Source organism: Trichosurus vulpecula, chromosome 3 (assembly GCF_011100635.1).
Source record: "Trichosurus vulpecula isolate mTriVul1 chromosome 3, mTriVul1.pri, whole genome shotgun sequence".
Taxonomy (NCBI): Eukaryota; Metazoa; Chordata; class Mammalia; order Diprotodontia; family Phalangeridae; genus Trichosurus; species Trichosurus vulpecula.
This window is the reverse complement of record NC_050575.1, coordinates 288,956,892-288,973,059: the sequence shown is the minus strand read 5'-3', so window position 1 is coordinate 288,973,059 and position 16,168 is coordinate 288,956,892. Positions and strand designations below refer to the sequence as shown.

The window sequence follows — 16,168 nt, the reverse complement described above, 5'->3', positions numbered from 1 at the left end:
AGGAGTACATGTGCTTGAGTAGTGAGTAGGCTCATTTCTCTAGTCACTGTAGCTAAAAAAATCATCACATAGTGTTCAGCCCTCTGATGATGAGCCTCTGTGACCTCAACTCAGCTGGTCCTTGGACTTCCAGGCTTGGGGGTAGGTAGGTAATGTGCCCGAGATCTTGCCCTTCTGGCATAGCCTTTAGGGTCCAGGATCACTTCCACATCATGGTGCCTTAGAGGAGGTGCCCAGAGAAGGGATCCCGATATTCCAGGGTCACTTCCACATCATGGCACCTTAGAAGAGGGATCCCAGTGTTTATATGTCAAGGAGACCGAAAACGCGAATCTATGGAATATACCAGAATCCTGAGCTCAGCTAGTCACAGACTAGCTTAAGACAAAGACACAGCTTAAGGCACAGACTTTTTTTTTTTACAGCTTTCTTTTCACATACTAATTTAGTCCCTGAACGGGTAAGCCTGGTTTCCCCATTGATGGGAGAACTAATGACTCACACACTACTATTAGGAGAAGAATTCCTGATTGGCATCTCAGAATGCATTTCCTTCCAGAAACAACATGGAAGAATCATTAAATTTTACAGTATGGGAGTTACAGTCTTCTGTTGCAAGTCAGCACTTTGCAATATAGACTGAGAGACAGAGTCCAACCCTATTACATTAACCTTGTGATATTTAAAATATTTCTGTATTCAGTGATGAATTAAGATACTTTAGGTTTTATAAAAGGGGAATGATTTACCTTACCGGGCTGTGAGGATCAAATGAGATAATGTATATGAAAATGCTATGTAAATCTCAGATATTATTTTTTTTCATTACTGAAAGAGAAGTTACGAGAGCGTACAACACCAGCTGTTCATAGTCCTTAGCATATATGAGTACATTGCACACACAAACACACACAGCATCATGAAACAAAGGAGAAGCAGAAAGCAGAAAGATGGCAGCCTTGGCTAAATTTTACATAGGAATAAACTAGTGCATTATTAGCATAGAAAATAAAGACTCCACTTTTGGGGGGGGGGTGGAGTAGGACCTAACTTGTTTAAAATACCTTTGGCTAACTATCCAGGTGGAAATTTAAGATACCTTTATTATCAAAGTGGCTAAGCACCATACTCTTGGGGAAAGTCCTGCTCCAGGAACCTTATGAAGAAACAATATATTCTTCTTCCCGTTGCTTTTTCCTTGGAACACAAGCTTTCTGGAACATTCTGAAGTTATATGGCAAAATTGGATGTAGAATAGGTAAATAAATGGTGCCATGGCCCAAGGTGTTGACATCCAAGCATAATATGCCCCACTCAACCACTGTCCCTGCACTTTCCCCTGTTCCTCCTGCTACTGGGCACCTTCTTTCCAATCCTGGTGGGGATAGAGGAAAAGTCAAGTTTTCATGTGGTTTTGATTTGATCTGTTCTCCTTAGCACAACTGGGCTAATGTTCAAAGTTTCTGTCTCTGAACTGCCACCTTCCCCTTTGCCTAACTCATCCTGCCCTGAGTGAAATAATTGCTATTCATGGCTTTGTTATTTGTAGACTCAGAAATAAAGGTGTCAGTTACCACATTAGAATATTGAGAGCAGAAAACAGTAAAACATACATTTACCCATGTTTCCAACCCTCAAATGAGGTCACACAGTCCTACAAAGCATAGGTCTTGTATAAAATCCCATTAAAAGCACATGGTATTAGGATTGCTCCGGAGCTCTGGCAGGTATGGTTAACAAAGCAATATTTTATTATCACTTCCAAAGGTCAAGAATATATGCTTGAACTGGAGGTCCAGTTTAGTTCAGAATGACCTTGGATTACCTGGGTTAGCACTAGGTGCTCCTTGTTCAAAGTGACTCTCTCCAGACTGCCCCTCAGCGTTTGGGGCTCAGGAAGGAGGAAAGGAAGAACCACTCTTTTCTCACCTCCACTTCTTTGGATGCCTATCTTCCTTCATTCCTACAGGAAGCCTTCATTGCTTTTCCTAATTGTGGTATCCTCTCCCTCCTCAAATTACTCTGTACCTTCTTGTCTACGTTACATATTGGATCCCTCATTCCCATCTAAGCTCTTTGAGGACAAGCATTGTTCTGTCCTATCTTTGTATCTCTAGTGCTCTGCACATAATAAGCCCTTGGTATGAGTTCATTGAGTCGAATCAAGTTGAAGGACCTAGAATTTTTAAATCATGCCTAGCATGATTAATCATTAATATTAAGTGTTAATAAATGCTTATGGAATGAAAGCTGTTTAAAGTGACTGAGTAGGTTCAGGAGCTGAATTGAAGGACACGATTGACTCCTACGTGCAGCCTACATGAGCCCCCTCATCCCGGGGTTCAAAAACCAAAGGTATTAATTATCCCTCAGGCACCTCTGAATACAAGATGACTTGGAGCCCCACCAACACAAACCCCCAAAGTCTTCCAAGTGTGGCCCACCTTCCTGGGGTCTAGGAAGAATTAACTCTGGTTAGAGGAGAGGTATGATGAGGTGGGGGGAACTGTTTTTCTGCATTCTAGCATACTAGGACCTTCAGGCATAATAAGCTCTCAGATATGTTCAGCCTGAGTGACCCAATATTGTATGTGGGTGAGTAACACAGACAGTCTTTGTAACTAGTGTGACTTAGGGAATAGCAGTTATCTTTATTGTTCCTTGGCCTTTTTTTTTTCTGAAAGTTTTCTAGCAAGCTCCTTGACAGGGTCATGGGGACCCTTACCCTAACCCTCTGACTCGAACCCTAATCCTAACTCTACTGAGCACAACAATTCAGCCCATGGAGGAGTAAAGATGAGAGACAGCCTATGTGCATGTGTCAGAGGAGAGAGGATTTATGGCAATTTCAACATCAGATGTCATTGAGGTTTGGGAGAAGAGGAGGTGTGGGGCTTCCCAGTTGTCTGCCCCTAAGAATTGCTGAAAGTCACCATCACATGAGTCAATAAGATTTCTGGTTTGTATAAGAAAATTGTTGGTTCAAATACAAAGCTTCTCAAAATGAAAAAAAAATCAAGCAAAACCTTAAAAGACAAGGATGCTGCTTGTGAAACCAGGCTTCTGCCTCCAGTTTTGCTATGAACCAGCGGTGTGGCCTCAGTTTCTTCATCTTCGCAATTTTACAATTAGGAGATTGGCCTAAATGGTCTCTAAGGTCCTTCCAACTCTAATATTCTATGATCTGTCTTTGTGGCAAGATCTTGTTTCCAATGGAAGGTTTCCCTAACAAAGGAATGTGGGCATATTCTAAATTTGGCTTGGAGTTATGGTAGTTGATTTAGTGACTAATGGATAAAGATTATCCAGTGGCATATAACCTACTTTGGAGATAAATGGTTGATTATGATGGCACTGGAAAACAAAGAACTCCCACAGGTAGTCAGATTCTCCATCCCCCTTTACTATTCCCAACCCTAAATCATCATTAGCATAAATATAAACACATGTATAAACAACAAACAAGTCCTTTGCACTTGCATTCAATTTTTAATGTTTTGGAGCACTCTGACATCTAATACCCTAGTCTTAATTTTTTTTTCATAAACAAAAATCTCTCCTTTGTACCTTCTCCTCCACATTAAGAGAGACAGAAAAACTAACTCCTGTTACATACAGGAAAAAAAAATCAAGCAAAATCAAATTTCTGTGTTGGCCACATCCAAATTTTATATATCTCCACTTATACTTTGAGTCATCCACTCTCTGACAGGAGGTGGGCAGAATCATGAGTTCTCTGGAATTGTAGGTTATCATTGCATTGATCAGAATTCCTAAGTCTTGTGTAGCTGTTTGTCTTTACAATATTGCTGTCTTTGTATAAATTGTTCTCATGGTTCTGCCCAGTTCACTCTGCATCAGTTCATATGAGTCTCCCCAGACTTCTCTGAAATCCTTCCCTTCATCACTGAGAGCACAATAGATTTCTATCACATTCATATGCTGTAATTTATTCAGCCACTTCCTAGCTTATTTGATCTTCATAATAACTTGTGGAGCTTGGCAAGTCAGCTATGATCATCATTCCCATTTTGCAGATGGGGGAACCTAAGGCATATCACACTTAAGCTACTGCTCGAGATTACATATCTGGTAAATGGCTGAGTAGGGATGAGATCCCAAGTCACTTGATTTTCAATTCAATGCACTACTATCACAGGACATGCAGCTATAAATAGGATTGAGGTACTATAGAGCTCACCAACTACAAGTCCCTCTTTTTAAAGATCGGGTAACTGAGGCCCAGAGAGGTGAAATGACTAGACCAGAATCACACAAGCACTAAGAATTTGAACACATGATGCTAAATCCACTGCTCTCTCCTCTCTACCTCTCACCAATAAAGCAGAACAATTTGGTGGTCAGGTGCCCCACCCTATCCAGCTGGCTCAGAAGAGCTTTTCAAATTCAGGAAATATTCCAACACTGACTTCGGAATAAGAGGCCCTTGGTTCAGATTCTGCCTCTGATGTTTATCACCTATGATCTTGGACAAATTATTTAACCTGTAAAATGAGGAAGTTGGGCTAGCTTCCAGCTCCAGACCCATCAGCGTACTAATCATTTCATCTCTGCATCTAGAGTTCAAGGAACTAGCTTTCAGTGTCGGCTTTGCCATTTAGAATCACAGAATTGGAGAGGTGGAAGGAAGGACCTCTAAAGTCCAATCTCTAATCCAATCTGCCTAAGTCACGAATCATATTTACAATATCCTGCACTCCACGAGTACTTATCCAGCCTCAGCCGAAAGACCTACAGTGATAGGCAATTTGTTACTCACTCAGGGGCAGCCCTTTTCATTTGGGACATTTCTAACTGTTAGGTTAGATGGCCAGGCATACAGGAGCTGGGGCATTTAATGAAAGAAATACCTACATTGATGAGATCACAGGAATATTGATTCCAAAGTCTGCCTCCTTGTAACTTCTACCGGTTGCTACCAGTTTGACTTCTTGGTCTAAGAAAAATAAATCTAATCCCTTTTCTTACAGGAAAGCTGTTCAGTAGTGATGTTCCTCCTAAGTCTTCTCTTCTCCAGGTTCTACATCCGCAGTTCATTCCTCATACTTTTCCAGTCTTCTTGTACTTTACCTGATCAGGCCAGCTATATGGCTCAGTGGATAGACCACTGAACCTAGAGTCAAGAAGACCTGAGTTCAAATCTGACCTCAGACACTTACTAGTTGGGTGACCCTGGGGAAGTCACTTAACTTTGTTTGCCTCAGTTTCCTCATCAGCAAAATGAACTGGAGAAGAGAATGCCAAGCCCCTCCAGTATTTTGGCCAAGAAAACCCCAAATGGGACCACAAAGAGTTGGACAGGACTGAACAACAACGCACATTCTGAGATCCAATTTTAGTGGGCTACTTGTGGTTTCTTGAACATGAAGCTCTATCTCCTACCTCCAGGACTTTGTACTGGACATCTTCCATGCCTCAGGTGCTCTACACCTTTGCCTCTGCTTCTTAATTTCTCTAAGTTCCTTCAAGGCTCATCTCAAAACCCACCCTCTGCAGGAGGCCTTCCTGGTTCTCCCAGGTATTTGGCCTTCCCTTTTCGGTTGCCTTCTGTCTACTAGTCTACTACTATCCACCGTGTATCTTTGTATATTCTTAGATCCTTACACGTTGTCTCTGCCATCAGAATATAAGCTTCCCGAGGGCAGGGATAATGTTTTTGCCTTTCTTTGTATCCAAAGTGCTTAGCACAGTTCCTGACACAGAATAAACTTATTGGTGGATATGCACCGCTCTCTAAGTAACTCTCCCTTATTCTGTCTTTATGCAGTGATCTTTTTAATTTAAGTTTAGGACATTGTATTTATTCCTCAAAACCTTTGACCCAAGGCCTCAAGATCCTAATTCAGGTCCAGTCTCAAGGATTACCCAATACTCTGATTCATTCTTGCTCCCACCCAGATTATCCACTTTATAATCTCCAAATATAGCTCATTTTTCTGGGTCTACAAACATGTGGGGCAGCTAGATGGTGCAGTGGATAGAGTGCTGGGCCTGAAGTCAGGAAGATTCCTCTTCCCAAGTTCGAATCCAGCCTCAGACACTTCCTAGCTGTTGGACCCTGGGCAAGTCATTTAACCCTGTTTGCCTCAGTTTCCTCATCTGTAAAATGAGCCAGAGAAGGAAATGGCAAACCACTCCAGTATCTTTAGCAAGAATCCCAAATGGGGATCACAAAAAGTCAGGCAGTACTGAAAAACAACCAAACAGCAACAACAAAGATGTGGGTGAAAAAGTTCTCCAGCTAACATACAAGCACACAATAGGAAAAATGTATTTCACAGGCTACAGGACAACTTTAGCTCACCCCACCAAAAACGGATAAATTTCAAAGGACTTATAGGAACTCATAAAGAAAAACCATAAAGGACTCACAATAGTTAGGAAGAAATCAATATGATTCCCTCACTCTGGTGAAGATCCCACTTTTTCACAAAGTCCTATGTGTTCATCTTGGGAATGTCAGTTAGCCAGTCAGTCAAATATTTCTCAAGCCCCTATTACATGCCAGGCACTGTGCTACGTTCTGGAGATACAAAAAGAGGAAAAAGTTCCTGCCCTCAAGGAGTACACAATCTAATGGGGGCAGAAATCAAGCAAACACCTATGTGCAAACAAGCTGTATATAGGATGAATAGGAAATAATTAAAAGAGGGAAGGACCTTTTGATGGAAAAGAGAACAGCTCTAGTCACCGAAACTTTATAAGGAGATATCTTTTGTCCTCTGAATAAGGTACCTATGGGTATATTCACCCTTCATAGGGAAATGATTTCAAAAGTCCCAAACTATGGCTCACCCTTTAAACTCATTGAAATGATCAAGAAACTTTTGTCATCAACTCCTTTGTGTCTAGTAAATTATTCAGCCCATTGTTAGAACCTGTCAAGACTAAATCCTGAGGATACTTTTGATTTTTGATTCAATATATTAACTACCCCTCCCAGCTTTATATTACATATAGATTTGATAAGCATACCACTTTTGCCTTCATTCAAATCACTGATAAAAGTATTAAACAGAGCATGGTCAAAAACAGAGCCTCATGGCATACCACTGGGTACCTCTACTACTAGGTCGGTATTGATCCATTAGTCATCAGTATTTGGGCACTGTCATTTTCAGCAAGTTCTGAACCCATATAATTATACTACATCCAGTCTAAACCTACCCATTTTATCCCCCAAGATACTGTGAGAGACAGTCAAATTCTTTACTGAAATACAGATATATGTCATTCACTTGCTTTACCAGTCTGGTAGTCTTGTTAAAAGAAAAATGAGGTTTGTCTGGTAAGACTTGTTTTGAATAAAACTACGCTGGATTGTAGTGATCACTGCTTCCCTTTCTAATTGCTCATAAAACATCCCTTTAATAATGTATTATGTATTCTATGTCAACCTCACCAGCCTATAGTTTGAATTACACGCTGTCTCATTCTTTTTTTTTTTTTTTGCAAAATGGAGACAATGGTTGTTTACCTCCAGGCCAGCAACAATCCCCACGTTGTCCGTGATTTCTCAAAGATCACAGAAAACAGTTCAGTCATAATTTCTTTCATTGAGGTCAGTTAAGTGCTTTCAGAACAAGCCCTTCACTTACGCTTATTTGAAATTGCTTATTAGCTCTGTGACCTTAGAGATTTCATTTTGCTTCCCCTGATCTTATTTTTTTTAATTGTTAAAAAAGTTAATTGTTCATCTGTACTGGTCTCCTGTGGAGACCCGAGGCATCAGCATCTGCCCTGCCCTTCCTCAAACCCAAGCCCACTGTAATGGGAAGTACATTGGAGCTATTCTCCAGTCCTGTTGCTCTCTCTTTCTGAGGAGTAGTGAGGAGCACACTGGGTTTTCAGCGAAAGGGACCTGGGTTTGCCCCCTTTACCTTTTGGTAGAGGTTTCCCCATCTATAAAAGAGGTGGTTAGATTAGGTAACCTCTAGAATCCTTTTCAGCTCTAAAATTCTGCTAATCTCAAACCTAACTACCACACAGAATGTTTCTAAGGGAATGTTAATTCATTCAACAAACGTTTATTAAGACTGTGTAGCATGCAGATAACTGTGCTAGGCTCTTGAGGAGATATAAAATTTGCATAAAACATGATTCCTGTTATCATGGAACTTACTGTCTTCTAGGGAGATAAGATATAGAAAAAATTTTCATACATATTATTATATGCTAAGTGGATTGATCAGAGTTTCAAAACAAAGTGCTTTTTGAGGTCTAAGGAGAAGATTCAAGGAGATTATCCCTTCTGAGTTGGGCTTTAAAGGATGAGTATGAACTCAGGGCAAATGTGGAGAATGAAGACAGTGTAGGCCTGGGGAACAGAAGGGGCAAAGCACCAAGATGGTGTGTGGGAGAGAAGAGAAAAAGAAAGAGCATCAATACCCTTCCTCCTACCCCATTGGTAGAATAGGGGCTGGCATACGGTACCCAACTTAAATGCTTGCTGATTTACTGACTCCCTCTGCCCTTTTCTCCTCTGTCCACACCTACCAGGAAGTAGGACCCTGAAATCTTCCAGCTCTATGCCTCGAGCCAGACCTGAGACACGGAGGCAGGAACTAAAGTGGGTAGGAGGCATGGTGTGGGGGAACAAGAGCTCGGTGCCTGATATAGACCATTTGGGGACACTCTCCCATCTGGCAGGCTCTCTGGTCCCCCTGATATTGGCCCACCTGCTCTCCTTCCCAAGGCCACCACCTATTGCTTCTGGCTGGAATTCCTCTTCTTTCATGACTCACTTTGGAACAGAACTGAATATAACTTGGCACTCAGTTCATAAGATTTTTAAAGAGTAATGTTGGGTTTTTTTAAATGCTTGTAAACAAAGATGAAACAGTCAAGGAATTAAAAAAAAAAAGGCTTCACCTTATCCCCTGCCTCTTCTTTCCCCTTAGGCCCTTTGTACAAAAAGGACTGAATTGAGATTAAGCTACATTTCAGAGAAATGGAGGTTATCCAGGGCCAGGATGTAGGAGCTGGACACTGACTGGGCAGGGGCTGAAAAGAAAGGGACTCCGGGTAGAGCTGAGGAGACTGGCTTGGCTGCAAGCTGGACAGGTTGCCTGCAAGGTGGTACTCAAGGGGCAGGGAAGTCAGCGAAAGAAGGTGCCAGAGATTGCCCTTCTCTTCATCTTCCACCACAGATCCCTGAGCTTCCCGGACCAGCCCTGGGGAGGAGTGGCTGGGAATTCCCTATTCCAGGTAGAAGTTCACTGTGGGCAAAAGCCACCTGGTAGTTTGCTTTTAGGACCAATTTTGATTGCTAACTAGGTCCTAAAGCCATTAAAGGGTGGCAAGTGTTGTTGGAGGAACCTAAATTCTGAAGCCCCAGGGAAAAGCTCCATTAGTCTTGACTTAACTGGGGAATTCTCAGCTCCCAAGCCCATTTTGTATAAGCTGGAGACCAACTGAATTCTACTTTATGAGCAAAGGAAAATCTCTGGCCACACATAGGCCTGGGTTACACTGTTGTTTATCGTTAAGTACATTCCTATCAATCTATCTCATCATAGGACCCACTGGACAACAGAAGTAAGAATACTGGACTGAGAGGCAGGAGACCTGGTCCTCAGTTTCCTTACCTGTAAACATGGGTAACAGTACTTGTCCTACCTATCTCAAGGGGTTGCTGTGACCTATGAGAGAATTCTTTGAACAAATACAAAAGCCCCAGACAAATCTAAAGTGGAACTATTATAAATTACTACAATATGTTGGGCATCCAACTTGTTAGCTGCTGGAGCAACTAGATAGCTCAATGGATAGAGCACTGGGCTTGGATTCAAGAAGAGTCCAAATCTAGCCTCAATAAACATTTATTAAGCACCTACTGTGTGCTGGGCACTGTGCTAAGCACTGGGGATACAAAAAGAAGCAAAAGACAGTCCCTGCTTACAATCTAGTGAGGGAGACTATGCAAACAAATATATACAAAGTAGGCTATATACTGGATAAGCAGGAAATAATTAACAGATGCTAGCTGTTTGACCTTGGGGAAGTCCCTTAACTTCTATTTCCCTCAGTTTACTCAACTGTAAAATGGAAATTATCATAGCACCCAGCTCACAGGGTTTCGGGGAGGATCAAACAAGAACGTTTGCAAAGCACTTAGCACAGTGCTTGGCACGTAATGGGCACTATATAAATGCTAACTGTTATTATTAACTTACATGTGTGGGTTTCTGCATTGGCAAAATAAGTAGTTATCTAAGTGGTCAGTGTGATTGGAGGAACTCAAGCTTCTTGGGGAGTCTTCAGCCTCCCAGCAGCCAGGTGGCTCAGTGGATAGAGCACTGGGCCTGGATCAGGAAGACCTGAGTTCAAATCCGGCCTCAGACACTTACTAGCTGTGGGACCCTGGCCAAGTCACTTAATTTGCCCTTAATCTACTAGAGAAGGAAATGGCAAACCACTTCAGGGTCTTTGCCAAGAAAACCCCATGCCTAGAACTGGCTAGCTGTGATCCATGAGGTCGCAAAGAGTCAAGACCACAACAAGAATTCAACCTCTGATCTGAAAGTGGGATTGCCGTACGATTAAGGAAACAATAACAAGTCCAAAACCAAGCCACATCTTTTTCTTCTCCCGACTTCCACAGTTCTGTTAATGGCGCCCCCCTTCTTCGGCTCGCTTTGAGTTAGGTTGCCTTTCTTTTCCATCAGTAATTCTGTCTCTATGATGTTTCTGTCTCCCAGTCTCTCCTTTCCGTTTCTACAGCTACTGCCTCTGTTCAGTGTTCAGACCCTTATTAACCTCTCACCTAGACTACTAGAACAGCCTCCATACTGATTTCCCTATCTCTGGTTTTCTTAGTCTAAACCATACTGCACATGCTAACATATTGATCTTCCTAAAACAAAACTTGGATTTTATCAGTCCCTTTCTAAAAAACCAAAGTTTCTCCCTATGGATTAAGTCCCAACACTTGGGCCTGGCATTCAAGGCCTTGCATAATCCAGCCCCAACCTATTTTTTCTGGCCTTATCTTCTTCTATGTATACTCCACCTTCTAGTTAAATTGGACTATTCACCACCTATCCTTGAACACACCCTGTGGTTCCCAGTCTTCACATCTTTGTTCATGCTATTCTGCTGTACTTGGAATGTTCTCCCCACCCTAACATCTCTACCAATTGAAATCCTGTCCATCCTTTAAGACCCAGATCAAAGGCTACTTCCTTTCAGAAGCTTAGCATAATCCCCCTCTTCCACTGGAAGTGATCTTTCTTGCCTTTTGACCCCCAGAGTACTTTACATGGCTCTTATTTCCATAATTAGCCATTATGCAAGTGGCACAAAATGTATTCTCTATTCAGTTGGTATGGGGTGGTAGAGACCCCCAAATATCTCCACTCTCCATCCTCCAGCCACTACCAGATTGCAGACTCTTTTAAAGGCAAGAACTGTGTCTTAGACATAGTCTAGGTCATACATTTTGAATTGCTTGGCATAGTACTTATATCCAGTAAGTATTCCTCAGATTTTATTGAATTGAACATGGTTACATGCTAACTAAATAGAAAAATTCTATCCAGCAGTCATACTTCAGTCCCCAGAGATAGCTACCATTTTAAAAATCCCCCAAATATCTGGAAAGTCGCTTTCAGCAACACACTTTCAGTTTTTGATCTGCCTAACAGAAAGCTACTTATTAATCAGTCAATAAGCATTTATTAAACCCGTGCTGTGTACCAGCCCCTACTAGTATCTATTATGTACGTTAGGTATTGACTATACAAACACAAAAGAGAGATGGTTAATCCCAGAAGAAGTTCATGTTTACATGCCCTCAACATAGTAGAGGACTATCTCTCTTCTCCCTACCCCTTTCTAATTAGTTCTTCACACAAAAATTTTATAGAATCTGAGCACATGGCTTAGAATTTAAAAGAACAACTATGTTTGATTTGGGGTTGCCTAAGAGTAACAGAAAAGCAAATAAAAATTCTTGGCAGTTGGTAACACAAGCACACAGTAAATTCCAATTCCAACAGGTGGTGGCTGGGGTCCAAATGTTGAAATCGGGTGATCATTACTTATTTTCTAACAGGTATCCGAAAGGAAATTCCATAAGAATTTCCATTGAGCTTTTCAACTAGTATAGTCTTTATGAACTTCCCTTTGAAAAAGGTCATAGAGGACATAATGAGATGTGGAGATGGAGGTCCAGAGAAGTCCAGAGATTTGCCCAAGGTCACACAACTTTCATTGACTACACTGGGAGGAGAATCTCAAGCACCAACCTCTGAGTGAGATTGCACTGCTATTTGGCAAACAACTGCCTCTATTATAATCTTTTCAAATCAAAGCTATCCAAATCTACAGAGATAGGATTTAAGGTCCATATCAACAAGCCTCACAGTTTTTGAATTAGGGAATAAAAAGAACCAAACAAACCCAAGTTCTTACAGCATATCCCACCCAGATATTTAATTCTGTCATAACCCTTCTGTTTTAAAATCGCTGATTTTCTTTTGCTCCCTGTTCAACCCACAAGATTCTGGGCATTTTCACTGACTGTCCCCCAAGCCTGGGATGCTCTTCTTTCTCATCTCCTACTCCTGACCTCTCAAGCTTACTTCAAGTTCCAGCTAAAATCCCACTTCCTACAAGAAACCTTCCCCAATACTGCTTAATTTTAGTGCCTTCCATCTAAGACTTCCCTCAATGTACCCTGTATATATCCTGTTTGTACATAGGCACTTCTCCATTAGCGTGTGAGCTCCTGAAGAGTAGGGTTTAGTTTTTTTTTTCCTTTCCCTTTCTTTGTATCCCCAGCATTTAGCACAGTGCCTGGAATATGATGGGTACTTAATAATTTTTGTTAACTGACTGATAAAAAAACTCTTAAAAAAACTCAGTATCTCCCCCCTCCCCCAGTCATAGATTTATAGCTGGAAGAGGCATTAGAGGTCACCTACTCCAACACCCTCCTAAGTTAATGCCATAATAAAACCAAATCAAATATTTATTTTGAAGCTATACAATTTTGACAGTGGTTCAAATTATATTTCTCTAATCAAGGGGCATTACAAAAAAGCTTACATATCAGGACAAGGATTAAGAGATGTATGCAATGTTGCAAAACATATCATTGGAGGTTCAACTGAAAACATAACAATGCTTCCATTTGGTCATTACAAGTTCAAAAACAAACCTTAAAAAATTACTTAAAACTGGTCATGCTCAGAATTTTTTGGGTTATGTGCTTCATTTAACACCATATTAACAAGTTTTTTTAAAACTACATTTGGAACTTAGGTAGTTCTCTAAACGATGTTTTGTGGTATCCCCAAATTGTCTATGTTATAGCATTTAACAAAGTCTAAGAAAGAAAAAAAAATTGTCAGCTGGCTGTAATTACAGATGAGAAATGGAGGCACAGAGAGGCCATAGGATCATTAGGAGAAGTGACTTGCCTAAAGTTGTACTGGTAGTAAGTGGTAGAGGCAAAATTTGAACCCAGATCCTTCAACTATAAATCCAGACCTCCTTATACTGCACCCTGAATAAATATAGCTTTAAGGCAGTTTTGTTTTTGAAGGCAAAAAGGACCTTGGGACCAAAGCATGTACTTGCTAAACAGGATACATCTCTTGTTTTAAGAATGACAGCTTTATAGGAGTCTTGATTCTGCCTATGCAATCAAATCGGCCAATTTGAGTTGCTGGAGGAAATGTTCGAAATCTCCAAACTCTAGAAAGCCTACAGCCCTAAAGGACTTTGGGGAGGTTCCAACAGGTTTATGAGGCTCTCACGAGCTGGAAAGCTATTAGCAGCCTGTGCAAGGCTCTTTGGCACTGCGACCAGGAGACCGGGAGTTAAATCCTAGCTCCCAGCTGACTAGCTGTCTATAGCTACAGCAAATCACTTCAGTTTTCTGAGCCTTGGTTTTTGCTTGAGTAAAGGGAGGACAATTCTTGAACTGGGCTTGCTGTGAGGAAAGTGCCTGGGAAACGGGTAAGTGCTAGCGGGAATGAGCCGCATTCTTGTGCCTCCTCCCTTGTCAAGCGAGTAGGGAAAGTCCTGACACTCACAGAAGGGCTAGCAGCAGCATCACCGCTTGTCAAATCTGCAGGTGTTATTTCTATCCTGATTCCCCTTCCCCATGGCCAGGAAAGAACAGATATTTTAAAAGGCCAACTCACAAATTCAAAAATGAAAAGCAGGTCCGGGAAGGTGGCCAGAACAGAGAAGCCGCTGGGCAGGGAGCCGCCTCCCGAAGTTGCAGTAGGGGCCATCCTCGCTTCTTTCAAGGCTGTAACAGCAGCCGCACCTGGCGTCGCTAATTCTCTGGGGCACAGAGAAAGTCCTTCCTCTGCCCGGCTCTACCCGTTCTCTCCGCTTGTCCCGGAGAATTCTGAACTGGCCTGATGGCCGAGGGCTCCCAGGATTAAGAGGGGGGGAAGGAAGGAGAAGGAGGAGACTGGCGTCCGCAGTGGGAGGTGTGGCCCATCAATCAATTAATCACGCAGCAGGTGTCTCCTCCCTGAAGGTGTAGACGAAGTACCAGAAAGACGGGGCCAAATCCTCATCTGGTGGCACTGGGCCCAGGTGACTGTGCCCGCGGAGACCTCGGGGGTGCTAAGATGCCTGCCCTCTGGCGGGGAGCCCCAGAGGGGTGCACTCCCGACTTTGCTAGCCCAAACTCTGATGGGGCTGCTCCCTGTGTCTTTTCGGCTCCCACCTTTAACCTGGGTTTTCTCTGCTCCATCTCTAGGGGAGGGGGACCGGCTTTTTCGGGGGCGGTGTTTTCAGTGTCGGGTTTAGAAGGTTCAGGTTGAACTATCTGGCCTTGATACGTGTGGGTAGGTGTGGCAGAGGGGTACGGGGGTGAGGAGGGTAATAACATTCACTGGATTTTAGGAATTGGAGTTAGAATTTGGGACTGGACCTGTGATTTCATCGGTTTAGGGAACCCCCTACCAAAGTAGGATGTCCATCTCCGCATCAATTTACAGTCTTAGAGTTGCCTGGGGGCACTGAGAAGGTGTGACTTACCCACTTACGATTACGATCAAAGGTAAAGACCTTTGAAATCGTCTATTCCAACCCCCTCATTTTACACATGAAAAACCCAAGGTCCAGGGAAGTGAACTGATTTGTAAAAGTAGCTACTAAGATTGAGTAACTTCTCAGGTTCCCTCGAGGACTAAATTCTACAAGCGTCAGAAACAGGTAGGTATTCGAGCTCAAGTTCTTCTGACTCTTACGTCCGTGATTTTTCCACTAGCTCTCCGTATGCAAGTCTCCCCCGCCCCCTGCCCCCTGCGGTATCGTCCCCCCAACCCCCGCCCCCCAGGCTCCGACTTGGTACCGGAATTAAACAGTTCTTTCCTTTCTGAAAGCCACACCTGCAGCAGTAGCGCGAGGCTGTGGCTTAGGTATTTTCCCTTACTTAAAAGGACCTATATAGTCAAGATGGTGAATATCTTGGTTTTCTTGGTCACTTTTCAACATTGCGGCCGCTTAAGTTTCAAGGCTTTGCATTTTAAAATCGCCCTCTCTCTTACTCTGTAGAAAGTTGGCTGTTCAATCATCAGGTTTCTGCTCTTACATGCAGACCTTCTTTATCCTCCTTCCCGGCTCCTCAAGTAGAGTTACAAAACCAGGCTAAGAAACTGGATTAAAACTCAATTGTGGGGGGACAACATTTGAAGCTCACTGGGTTGTTTACGTCTACCCGGAATTTTGGGGGAAAAAATCATTTAAGTTACTATGGAAGAGGCTGTCGGACACGCGGAGACAGGACACAGTGAGGAAGATCTGAGTTTGAATTTTGGCTCAGCTGTGTCTCCCTGAGCAAGTCACCTGACCTCTTTCAGTTTTATTTCCTTAGCTGTAAACTTCGAGGAGTGGGTAAGAAAAGCCCGAATCTCACAGGGCTGTGGTGTGGCTCAACCAAGATGTAATGTGTAAAGTGCTTTGTAAAAAACAAAAGATAGCAATAAAATTAAATTTGTAAAACGTTATAATGGGAATCCCTTCTTGGGAGAGGATTTAATTCCCTTTTGGAGATCATAGGATCAGACTTGGATGGATTTTTTGATCACATCACTTTGATGTGATTCATCCACGTCACTGTTCTTGCCAGCATGCCGTGTGGATCTAAGTAAGGGAGGATGAGGACAGGAGTCAGCCA

General features: G+C 42.4%; 1 protein-coding gene across 2 annotated transcripts in view; it reads right to left on the bottom strand.

The window, feature by feature from the left end:
* Nucleotides 1-14,334, bottom strand: part of MAL (mal, T cell differentiation protein) — a 49,442-nt gene extending 35,108 nt beyond the window's left edge. For both annotated transcript variants that reach the window (XM_036751164.1, XM_036751163.1), the window contains exon 1: nt 14,175-14,334. In XM_036751164.1, coding sequence (XP_036607059.1) covers nt 14,175-14,267 — 93 coding nt within the window. In that variant the 5' untranslated portion in view covers nt 14,268-14,334. The remainder of the gene's footprint in view (nt 1-14,174) is intronic.
* Between the last annotated feature and the right edge of the window lie 1,834 nt (nt 14,335-16,168).